General features: G+C 41.1%; 2 protein-coding genes across 4 annotated transcripts; one reads left to right on the top strand and one right to left on the bottom strand.

The window, feature by feature from the left end:
• The first annotated feature begins 642 nt into the window (after positions 1-642).
• Positions 643-9,267, top strand: Pus3 (pseudouridine synthase 3). 2 transcript variants are annotated; one of them, XM_028776196.1, is made up of 4 exons: positions 643-686; positions 5,879-6,286; positions 6,393-6,958; positions 7,613-9,267. In XM_028776196.1, the coding sequence occupies exons 2-4, from the start codon at positions 5,912-5,914 to the stop codon at positions 8,109-8,111; spliced, it is 1,440 nt and encodes a 479-aa protein (XP_028632029.1). In that variant the 5' UTR covers positions 643-686; positions 5,879-5,911; the 3' UTR covers positions 8,112-9,267. The 2 variants fall into 2 exon arrangements, with proteins under 2 accessions (XP_028632029.1, XP_028632030.1); XM_028776197.1 differs by lacking the exon at positions 643-686 and adding an exon at positions 3,867-3,882.
• Hyls1 (HYLS1 centriolar and ciliogenesis associated) lies at positions 2,026-11,401 on the bottom strand. 2 transcript variants are annotated; one of them, XM_028776198.1, is made up of 4 exons: positions 11,211-11,401; positions 9,623-9,673; positions 5,169-5,287; positions 2,026-3,282 (listed from the first exon to the last, which is right to left on the bottom strand). In XM_028776198.1, exons 3-4 carry the CDS (start codon positions 5,180-5,182, stop codon positions 2,352-2,354), a joined length of 945 nt encoding a protein of 314 aa, XP_028632031.1. In that variant the 5' UTR covers positions 5,183-5,287; positions 9,623-9,673; positions 11,211-11,401; the 3' UTR covers positions 2,026-2,351. The 2 variants fall into 2 exon arrangements, with proteins under 2 accessions (XP_028632031.1, XP_028632032.1); XM_028776199.1 differs by lacking the exons at positions 9,623-9,673; positions 11,211-11,401 and having other exon boundaries at positions 5,169-6,534.
• Positions 11,402-12,064: the final 663 nt, after the last annotated feature.

Genomic DNA, 12,064 nt, shown 5'->3' on the forward strand with positions numbered 1-12,064 from the left:
ACACGTATTTTAATTTTTTTTCCTAAGGCATGGTCCCCTTTTAAAGCAATCTGGACCACCACTACCTAAGATATATATTGCACAGCTCCGGGGTAGATACCTTATGCTAAGTTTGGACCAAAGAATCAGGATTTTTTTCCGACTGGAATTTTAAGAGTGGGGGCAACATTTCTATAATTGTCAAAAGCAGAAACTCAAAACTGTAGACGTGATCTCTCCGTGGTGCTGAAGCAGAATTCCTTGGCTCTGTTCTGTCGCAATCTTTCAATGTTTTCAGGTCATAGCATTTCCCTTTAGCCCTTACGTTTACATTCTAATAGTAAATATTTCGACCCTCAAGGTTAAATTTCTGTTAATTAAACGATGTGCAAGATTGGGACAGGATCTTCAATCTCTTAGTTTTCATATAGGATAACCAGCATTTGAAAAACTCTTTTCTCTCATTTTAGACCAGACTAGAATTTTGCCATTTGTTCTTGTATTGATTTTATCTTGCGGTAAAGAGGAAGCTGCATCAGAAACCTGCGCATGCGGTGGGCTTCGGCTTAAAAACCACGCCGGGCCTTCGGAACTACATTTCCCAGAACCGCAGGCGCACGCTTAGTGAGGCTGCGCATGCTTACAAAAGACGGAAAGCCACAGCTTCCGCATGGCTAGTCGCATGGCCGCGCACTGAAGACCGGAAGGTAAGTGTGTACTCTTAGGTGGCAGCTTTGAGTTCTAGAGAGGAATGAACAGAGGGAGGCTGAACTTCTACCTCCTACCCTGGTACTTATGTGCTCCAAGAAGGCCTTGGTGTATGAAGTAGGACTTAGGACAATGCATGCCATGTGGTGCCTGGAACTTCTTGGAGCTAAGAAATCTCAGCAGCGGGGCTTAGAGTCTGCAACTAGTTTAGAGGGCCTATACTACACCAAAATCGCTCAAATATAAACAGTACAAGTCCATTAAAGATGCCCTGGGAGGAAGGGGTGGCGGGAAATTGCTTATTTTGGGTTGTACTTTACAGGATACTTTTCAGAGTTAATGATCGTAGTGAGACTCGAACCCTTTATTACAAAGTAAATGTGTACCCTCACCGTTTTTTTTTTTTTTTTTTTTTAAACATTTAAAGAAGTTTCGAACATATGGGTCTTGCTATTTTAGGACGAATGCCTAGTGCATCCAGGAATTCCCTCTGTGGGTATTTGGTCACTGCCACATAGTATCTGCCAACCTTCTGAATTCCACTAATAAACAGTGTGCTGGAGCAAACAATACTGGGCCAAGAGTCTTGGGGTCATGACTTAAAAAAAAAAAAAGTCTGCCTGGTGTCTGGATTGATCTGGCCCAATTCATTCTTAGAATAATACTTAGTAATACTGGGATACTTACCTTGAAAAACCTTCTGATTTTGGTAATTTGAACTTTGAAGTTCAGGTAAAAGTCAATTATTTTTTCCCCCCAAACCAAGCGTTTTGAAAAGCTGATATGCTTTTAATCCTGCACCTAGAGTTGAGTTTAAACTTTTCCCTGTGCTCTAAATGTATGACTTTACAAAGTACCACTTACTATGTATTCCCAGGCATTTGTGGCCTAGTTCTGGCTCCGACACACCACTGAGTTTGCAGTTTTTACTTTCTTGGAGTGAGTGGACTCAATAAGTAGCTGTGTCCTGATTATTTTTCTTCTTGATAATGTGTCTCGCAGTGGGTGGAACTGGGTAAATGTATTCTACATTAAATTTGTTCAGAAAATGTTTTAGCAGCTAGTAATTGCCAGTGCTACTTATGTTTAGTATTTTTCCTTCTTGAACAAACACTCAGCTTTCAGGCCTAAGTTTGGTGCCTGAAAGAGACAGCTGATTTTTAAATATTCCTTACTGGACTATCAAGATCGATACCAGTCCAGTTAATTTGTATCTGGTTTCGTGTCAGGCTGTATGCAAAACCTTTTTGAGTATCATTAGGTGATCAGAGGGAGAATCACAGCCTAGATCTAAGGTCCTCTTATATTGGGAAATACTTAAAACAAGGTTCAAACTCGTCGTTTTCCAAAATTCTTTAATAGATGAGCTTAATACTAAATTAAAAAAAAACTCACTAGTTTACAAGTCTTTTCAAAATGGCACTTATTTTGACAAATTTCAGTAGTTCCCCCCCACCCCCAATTGCTGTATTTGAGAATGGCAATTTGGAAATTCAAGTGGTGCATGGTATCTGTGTGACATACCAACAATGCTAGGAAGAACCAGTGAAGTATTTATTCTGTGTTCTGCCTCTTTTCAAGGCAGTTGTATTTAAAGGAGAGATAAAGAACTAGGTTATTCTAAATCCTTTGGTAGGAGAAACAGGTTTTTTTTAAAAAAGGACTTAAGAAGGAGAAAGAGGGAAGGGAAGCTTCTTGGGTATGACACCATTTGCAAGGTCGCAACGGACACCCCAACGGAGGGCAGATCTTTTCTTCTCAGTTGGTACTAGGTAATTGTTTGGAACATATACATGTTGTGGCTTGGACTGAGGTTCTGTTCGGGAAAGCATTTGCCCTCGGACACTCCAGCGTAACTCCTTTCTATGATCCTCACCAGGAAACCGCATCGCATCCCAATCCCTTTTGTACTCAAAATATCTGGCTACTCGGTCTATCTTGCCTCGGTTTCGGCTTAACTGATCCAGTCTGGGGAGAATAAAGGACTTGGGTCTGCTGGCAACAATCAAGTCTTGTTCATAAACAGGAGGGCCCATTTCTTCTCTTCGTAGATAGCAAATGAGCTGATCTTCTTGTGAAACTCCTTGGTATTCACACGGAAGGTTATATTTTTGTGAGGTGTCAGCTGGGGATTCTGTGCTGTCTTGGAATTGTAGGTTCATCAGCCTGTGTCTCAGGTCCCAGAGATCCAAATCACTTTCCGTGCCAGATTCAGACTCACTGACAACAGACTCATCTGTCACTAGCACTTCCCCGTCTGGCTTTCTGCGCAGCACCTTCCTCTTCATCACTGGTTTTCTGCATTTTTGGGAAGTCTCTGAAACTGTTGATGAAGTGACACGGCTTCCTGTATATGGGAAGTGCAGGTGCATAGGAAGAGCAGGTCTCTTTCCTGGTGTTATGGAGGCTTTACTGTAGGGATCATACTGGCCAGCCTGGGCTTCCCTCCTTGAATCTCCTTCACCCTGCCCTGCACAGATATGTGTAAATGCTGTAGCTGCAGCTAACATCCGTTCTTCTGGATCCATATTGGCCCACTTTTGTCCACCAGGTCCTATTAGTTGCTCCATTGCTTCTTGTACACTATAAGCTTGTCTGTAAGAGATAATATTGGTCAGATTCTACCTAATGCCCTCGTTTTTTTTGTCTCGATCTTTTAAATGGAAAATGGCAAATAGTTGTCGTAGAGATACCTATTTCTTACATTCATTTCTATTCATTTCTTACATTTTCTATTGCCTTATCACATGATATGGCCTGAGTTCTACATATGTAAAGCTATGTAAAGCTTGAGACTACATGTAATGGAGCATGATGCTTACTTAGTGAACATTCTATAATATGCTTAGAGAATGCTTTATATGTACGGCCTCACTCTTAGGTGTTTTATTAATCCATGTAATTTTATATTTTAGGCTTAGTTCCTTTTCACAGGAAGCTCCAAGAAGTTAACTTTGTAAAAGGTACATAGCTAGTAAACAGCAGAGCTGGAGTTGTAGCCCTGGCAGTGTGAATCACACTTAGTCCTTGCTTTTATTCCTAAGTGATACAACTCGAACAACAAAAGAGTAACATTATACATGCACACAACATACATGTGAATGCATATACTCCAAGATAAATCTGTTCTAAAAAAATAATTTGAATATACATTCTCTTCAACACCCAGTGGTTGGTTTCCTGACTGGATTTAAGGTAGGTAATCTATTGCCTGCTACTTTGTTTCTTTCCTTTTCTCTTGAGATTGAAAACTCATGCATAATTTTAAGCACGGATTTCCTCTCCTTAATGAAATTTCTCTAGAAGGCAATTTCTTAGCAGTTTTCTAGAATTTTCCACATTCAGACTGATTTTTTTCCCCCACTATAAAGCAGCATGGGGTAAGGCCTTTCTGAACTTTACAGAGTTGTGGTTTTCCTGTCAGTACAGGAAAACTTACTTCACCATTTAACATTTGACCAAATTCATCCAGTCCCTTACTGACGCAATCCAGACTTATAATCACTTGTTTTCCACCCCTCCCTCCATAGTGCTAATACCATCAAATGTTCTCGTCTTTGTGGGCTATTCCATAATTCCAATTCTCTTCATTTGCTTGAACAGATTTTCATAAGCTTTTTCTCCTTTTGCATCAAATAGCTGGTCTTTGCTCCTTTACCTCTCAGTTTGTTAACGTTTTATTCCTCTCCATATTAAAACTGATTATACTTACATCCTAAGCTATATGCAAGTTCTAAGTGTGAAATCAAACCTAGGTCTTGCATATAAGTCAGCAGGTGTTCTACCATTGTGCTACATCCCAAGTTTTGTTTGTTGTTAACCTTTTAAAGTCGATTCTTGCTAGCCTAAGTGTTTTATTTTTTAGGTAGTTGGTTTTCTTTCTCCTACAGTTCTTGGGTTTTATAGTGCTTTACTTAGAAACTCCTTTCTGCTAGGGACATAGCTTAGTGACAGGAGTGGCCGCGTAGCATACAGGAGGCTGTAAGTGCAGTTGCTAGTATTGCTCCTCCCAAAGCTCTCTCAGATGACTTAATAATATAAGAAAAGGCTTAATCCTAGCAGTTGGGAGCTAGAGGCAGGTAGAGCTCTGAATTCAAGGTCAGCCTGGTCTACAGATCGAGTTCTAGCTTAGCCAGGGCTACATAGAGAAACCCTGTCTTGAAAAACCAAAAGGGCATTTCCTGTCTTCTAGTAATTTTAGTTTGACCCACAAGATTTAAATATTTAACTTTCTATCATAAACTCTAAGGATTAAAATGGAACTTTAAGACACAGCCTTAGAACAGATATAGAAATGCTAACCAAGTCCTCACAGTCACAGAACCACCTCAGTATTCAGACTGTCATCACTGCCCTTTGGTTACTGAAATACATCACAAATTTCACCTTCTAGATCCAAATTATGTCAGACTAACCCAACTGTGATAGAAATCTTTTATAAACACATGAAATTTGGTTGTAAAAAAGTTAGTAATTATTACCTTTTTTCTGCCATTAAAACTGCTTAAAGTAAGGAAAATTTGTCTCCAGGTTCTCCTCCCAATGGGAAAAAGAATCATGGATAGTATTTCTTCAATTAAGATAGCTTCTGTTGTGCCACCTTAGAACAAAACAGAACATTAGATAACAATGTATAGGCCCCTTACTTCAAATATTATAAAACAATAGAAACATAGAGACAGTCATAAGTAGCCCACATAAATAATTCTTACCATTAAAAATACTGGACAAATGTACCAAGAAATCAAGAGGAAATGTTACAGGGAGAAAATGGCCAACCTGAGTCCTCACTCATCTTGGCTAGTGACAAACAAATAAAATTGAGACATTTCCCTAAATTTAAAAAAGGGTGAATTTTTTTTCCCTTTTCCTTTTATGAAGTAGCCAGATGACAAATGAAAGAACAGTGTCTGAGTGATGAATCCATAATAAACTATTATTGTGGGCATGCTGGGCAAGTCAAACCTTACACTCGTCAATATCAACTTAAATCTTAGCTATTCTTGTTTTCTGGAGGTAGTGTCTTGTTCTGTAGTCCTGACTGGCCTCCTAAAACTTATCCTTCTGTCCGTCTTTCAAGTACTAGGACTCGAATTTTGCACTACCATGCTCAGTCTAGATATTTAATCATGTGACACATCAAAGGAACCAGCACTGAAATTGATATATCACCTCACTTATCTTTCCACAGGGTGGACCTGCAGGATTGCCTCCTGGGGATGTCATGGCTGAAAACACAGACAGAAACCAGATTGAGAAGCTCCTCAGTAGAGTAAAGGAACTGGAACAGGAGGTGGAAAGACTTAAGAAAGAACAGGCCAACAATACCAAAGACTCAAGCCTCAGAGAAAATGCTTTAGGCTCTGGAAAAGCTAAGCGTGCTTTTGATTTCAGTGCTCATGGCCGTAGACATGTAGCTCTAAAAATAGCCTATCTAGGCTGGGGATACCAGGGATTTGCCAGTCAGGAAAACACAAGCAATACCATTGAAGAGAAACTGTTTGAGGCTTTAACTAAGACCCGGCTAGTAGAAAGCAGACAGACATCCAACTATCACCGGTGTGGTCGAACAGACAAAGGAGTCAGTGCCTTTGGACAGGTAAGGGCCAATACTTTGTTTCTCAGCGCCAGTAATAACAGGAAAATCTGAGTGTACATCCTGAGTCTTGATAGCTCTGAAACAATTTCTCTCTATAATTCCACAGGTGATTTCTCTGGACCTACGTTCTCAGTTTCCAAGGAACAGGGTTTCAGAAGATTCTAGTTTAAAAGATGAAGCTGATGATGTTGCTAAAGAGATCCGTTATACTCACATTCTCAACCGGGTGCTCCCTGCAGACATCCGAGTATTGGCCTGGGCCCCTGTAGAACCTAGCTTCAGTGCTAGGTTTTGCTGTCTTGAGCGGACTTACCGCTATTTTTTTCCTCGTGCTGATTTAGATATTGCAACCATGAATTATGCAGCTCAGAAATATGTTGGCACTCATGATTTCAGAAACTTGTGTAAAATGGATGTAGCCAATGGAGTGATTAATTTTCAGAGGACTATTCTGTCTGCCCAAGTACAACTAGTGACCCAGAGCCCAGGTGAGGAGAGAAGGCAAGAACCATTCCAGTTATGTCAATTTGAAGTGACTGGCCAGGCATTCTTGTATCATCAAGTTCGGTGTATGATGGCTATCCTCTTCCTGATTGGCCAAGGAATGGAGAAGCCTGAGATTATTGATGAATTGCTGAACATACAGAAAAATCCCCAGAAGCCTCAATATAGGTAAGTTAAATCAAACTAGTATATCCTGTCCCTCCCATTATTGAGATTACTCACCAATGAGACTGCCCTCATTAAACTTTATACTTTATGTGTATGGGTTTTTTGCCTACTTGTATGTCTGAGAACTACCTGTGTACCTGTTAACCACATAGGCTAAAGGTGGTGTCAGATATTTTGGAACCGGAGTTATAGAAGGTTGTAGGTCACTATGTGGGTACTGGGAATTGAACCTGGGTCCTCTGGAAGAACAGCTAATGCTCCTAACCACTGAACCATCTCCTCAACTTTCTCTATAAACTTGTAATGTGTAGAATGTTATGAACATTTAAGAGGGGGTGCTATCTACTAGTTTTTCTCACTGTCCCAGTAGTTCATTCCTAGGGTGTGAGAATGTCACAGACAAATCTGGATAAACTGCTTTAACTTTTCTGTATGATGGGGAGCCCTATCAGCTCATGTCTTGATTCATTACCACTGACATTCACTTAGTACAGGTCAAATTGATTGTCACTTTTTTTGTTTTGCTCCAGATTAAGATAGTTGCCATTGACATTAGTGGCTCGTCCCTGCCCCCCTAATTTCAACTAAAGCTCAGTATTTTAAAAAAGAACCATTGGCTAACTACTGTGTATTCTCATACTTGTTTCTCTTTAGCATGGCTGTTGAATTTCCTCTAGTCTTGTATGACTGTAAATTTGAAAATGCCAAGTGGATTTATGATCACGAGGTTCAGGAATTCAATGTTACCCACCTACAACAGCTATGGGCTAATCATGCTGTTAAAACTCATATGCTATACAGTATGCTACAAGGACTAGACTCTGTTATGGTAACATGTGCAGCAGGAACAAAGATGGAGGAAGCAACAGAATGGAGAAACATTCAACCCTCTGTCATAAAGCACACTAGTGCCTTTGTAGAAGGAGTGAAGACGCGTACATATAAGCCCCTCATGGATCGCCCTAAATGCCAAGGACTGGAATCCCGGATCCAGCATTTTGTACGAAGAGGACGAATTGAAAACCCACATTTACTCCATAAGGAAGAAAAGAAAGCCAAGAGGGACTGTGCTGACAAAGAAGAAAATACTGTTTTAGAGAATCCAACAAAGAGGGTTTGTATAATAGATGCAGAAATTAACACCATTGTATAATCCCAGGAACCTGGTATCTCTACCAGGATCCGGGGAGCAACAACCAATTAAAATTCTAATGACTGGCAAAAGGCCTAACAAGTTCTTAAACAGTAAAAGGTATATTCTCTAATCTCTGTCCAAAAGAATTATGAAATGAAAGAAGCAAAAAGCACTTGACAGTTATGTGCACCTGGAAATTTATGCCTTGTGTTCAAATCCATTAACGCCTGGTCTACCAATATATTTGTTGTTCTTTTTCAAGGCATATGTGATAACTACTAATCTGAAAGATCTTTGCCACAGTGTCTTACTTCCTAAGAATTCATCAGTTAAAGATAGATGAATTCTGTGTCAGGCATGACACTGCCTGGAACCCACTGAGCTCAAGGCTGCAGAGCATGCTTTAATCAGGCAGCTAAGTGCAGAGGCTGGCAAACTTGTTTTTACTAAGGGCAGGAGTAAATACTTCTTAGGTTTTGAAAAAAATGGTATATTGAACTCATCTTAGGGCCCTTTAGAGTTGTAAAAACATTTTGGTTCTTGTTGACCAAGTTCTGGAAGGTTCAACTCTGGAGAACTTGAAGACAGAGGAAGGAAAGAAGTTTGAGCCTTGAGGTGCAGAGACACACACCTATACTCCCAGCCTTTGGGTGGAGACAGAATCTAGTTCAAAGTTATCTCTTCACTACACAGTGACTTCAAGGACAGCCTGGGCTATTAGAAACCCTTTCTCAACAACCACACATGAAAAAGCTTTGAGTCTAAGGTGGAATATACAAGTTGTTTAAAGGGTTGGAAATTAGCAAATACTTAGTATGGCTGGAAATTGACAAAAGGTTAATTTAGGTAAGCAGTGTGTCACATTCATTATTTTCTAGAGCCATGGAGAAGTTTAAAAAAAATTATGTAGGAAAAGCATTGCTAATATTTATAAATGCTAATATTTACTCAAGCATACACAATTCTTAACTCATTGTCCTTTCTAACAATAAATACCATAGCAAAATAACTTAGGTGTCTACCTTAGTAACTTGTCAATGCAGTAGTGTTATGCAGATTTACTAGACAAAACCCAAGCATTTTTTATTTACCAATCAACAAGTAACTAGTTTGTTCAAGACCCAAAACACATCATGTTCTGAAATTGCTAAATAAAGGAACATATAAACACAAACAGTATTACAGTATTCTGGTGCTGCCTAAGTGCTAGAGCTCCTCGGGGAGAGTATAGTATAGAATCAGAGACTTCAGTAAAGAGGTCCAGTTAGCTTCAGGGAAGTGAGGAGTGGTGCAACACAGTACAGCTTTCACAGCCCAGCAGAGGAGCCAGGAGAGCAGTGACACAAGCCAGCTGTCATGTAACAGTCTAGAAAGGACTGTTTTGTCCTTTATGTGACTCTGTACACATGGGTGTCCACAGAGGTCAGGAGAAGGCATCTTTAGATTTCTTGGAGCTGGAATTAGAGGCATTTGTGAGCCATGCATTGGGTGCTGGAATCCCAACTCTGGTCGTTAGAGCAGTTTCTTACCTTATTTTGGTTTGCATTGACTGGCTGTCTTTGAGTTAACAAAAAGGAAACCTAGAAAAGAAAAACTTACTTTAAGAAACATTTACAAAGTCAGCTCCAAAGCAACAGTACACTGGGGAGGTGGGAGGGGAAGCCCTAACTAAAGGGTGTTACACTCCAGGAGTTCAGGGCTGAGGCAAATCCTTTCAAGAGGTTGTCTGGGTATGAATAAAAAGAAAATGGATTCAGTTACCTTACTGGTTGTCAGTCATCACAAAAGCAACAAATGAGAAGCTCCAACATGTATTTTTACAAAATTACTTCAGAGAGGTAGTATTCATACAAACTCCGAAGTAGGACTGAATGTTAGAAAAATGTAAAGTAGGGCTTAAAGCTTATTTCATTTTAAAAGTGGGATTATTTCCAAAGGTTTTGAAGTTTGAGACATCTATGTGTCTCTTCTGGAGTTGGCCTGGGGTGATTTTAGACTAAAGCCAAGATGATTTTTTTTTTTTTTTTTTTTTTTTTTTTTTTTTGGTTTTTCAAGACAGGGTTTCTCTGTGTAGTTCTGGCTGTCCTGGAACTCACTTGGTAGACCAGGCTGGCCTCGAACTCAGAAATCAGCCTGCCTCTGCCTCCCAAGTGCTGGGATTAAAGGCGTGCGCCACCACCGCCCGGCTGCCAAGATGATTTTTAATGGCATCCTTACCAGTGATAAAGTCCTGTTCCCTGGTGTTCAAATTATGTCCCCTTCATTTTTACACCTCAAATATGTAGATGCTAATAAAGTGAAATGCAACTTTTCATGTTTACGGGTTATACTCAGTTCCTTTGCTTTTTAAATAAAACACAACGATCTCACGAGAAGCTAAACCATCTTATATTTTGAGGATAAATATGGGTAATATTGACTAAAATACCTCTTTTATCTTTCCTTTAAGAAAAAAAAAACAGTTTAATACTCAGGATTAGTTAATTACAGCTGAAAAGATTCAGAGGGTGGGATTTTTAACCCTTTAAATTACTGGATTTGGCTATAACTGAAATTATAGTGCAATTTAACTTCTAAATCAAATGAAAAACGATTACCTCGACACACGCGTTAGAGTGCTTTTATTTTTTATTCTATTTTTTTTTTCATCAGCACTGCACACTGAAAAACCTAACCAACTTGAAAGAAAGGGCATTGTAGTATTTTTGTTTGTATTGTACAGCTTTCATAAGGTTTCTCTCTCCCTGGAGTAGGATCACCTAGAGGGGTTCCTTCAGTTTTACCTGCTATCTTAAATCCTTCAACAAACGGTATGGACAGCCGGTTGTACGCACGAATCCACGAAAGGTGTAACCCAAACGGGAGGCTACTTCCCTGCTCTTCCAACAATAACAACACCGGTCTCACCATCTGGCCACGGGCGTGCCGGGAGCTCGTCTTCCCCAGGGACCCATCCCCGTTTCCACGCTGGCAGGGAGAGCTCAGTCCGCTCGCTTGCCCGCCGGGAAAAGGTGGCGCAGGCAGGGTGTACATTACATTGTGACCTGCAGGGGTACGGGCGGCCTGTGCCCCGGCAGCGGGTTAAAGACGTCCCGAGCGGCGCACGCCGAGATTTACCTTGAACGCAAGAGCCTGGCAGGGAAGAAAACGGGAATCCACGCGCAGCAGCCGAGGAAGGAGCGCGGGTCTCCGCTGTATCCCGTCGCAGGAAAAGTCCACCGCCCCCACTCCGCGATCCTCACCAGCCTCGGCCGCCGCTGCCGAGCGTCTAGCAGTCTCCGCTGACTGCCGAGCAGTTTCCCACCCGCGCAGGCGCACAACTCCCCCACGCTCAGAGTAGTCGTTAACGGTCCTCTGTTCAAGTTTAAATCCCGGAGCGAGCCCACGCCCTTGGCTCCGCCCACCAGCTCTCTCGTTGGTCCAGAGGCCAGACGTTCTCCATATCTACATAACGATTGGTACGCATTTTCTTTAAGCCCTCCTCCTCGGGTCCGGAAGCGAGGTTCGGGGCGTGGCGCTGAGGTGGGAACCCGCCGGGCTGTGGCGCGGAAGCCGTCCCCTGGTAGTCTGGGTGTTAGTCTGGCGGTTGGACCACGGACTGGCCCTGCTCAGTGCCGCAGCCACTCTTGGTAGTGGCCAGCGTCGTCTGAGGGAAGAGGAGAGGAGGGTTCTGGGGCGCGGCTGGCCCGGCTCGTGAGTCGGCGTCCTCTGCAACCCGTGGTAGGACCACCTGACCAATGCCAGCCGCAGTCCCCGCGGCACAATATGCGCTCTTCCAGAATACACTATTACTATTTTCTGAACGTACTCTTAACAAAAGCAAAACTATTATAAATTATATAAATATTTTATATATACAATATATGTTAATTATATATAATAATAAATATAAATAATATAAATTATTAATAAATATAAATAAATAATAATATTATAAATTATATATTTTATATATACAATATATGTTAATT

This window comes from Grammomys surdaster, unplaced genomic scaffold, assembly GCF_004785775.1.
Source record: "Grammomys surdaster isolate TR1022 unplaced genomic scaffold, NIH_TR_1.0 266, whole genome shotgun sequence".
NCBI classification, from domain to species: domain Eukaryota; kingdom Metazoa; phylum Chordata; class Mammalia; order Rodentia; family Muridae; genus Grammomys; species Grammomys surdaster.

Bases quoted from the DNA above. Each gene is read 5' to 3' on its own strand.
- Pus3 (XM_028776196.1), top strand. From the start codon at position 5,912: ATGGCTGAAAACACAGACAGAAACCAGATTGAGAAGCTCCTCAGTAGA. The intron at 6,287-6,392 runs GTAAGGGCCAAT...ATAATTCCACAG, and splicing joins GAGTCAGTGCCTTTGGACAG to GTGATTTCTCTGGACCTACG. The intron at 6,959-7,612 runs GTAAGTTAAATC...GTTTCTCTTTAG, and splicing joins CCCCAGAAGCCTCAATATAG to CATGGCTGTTGAATTTCCTC.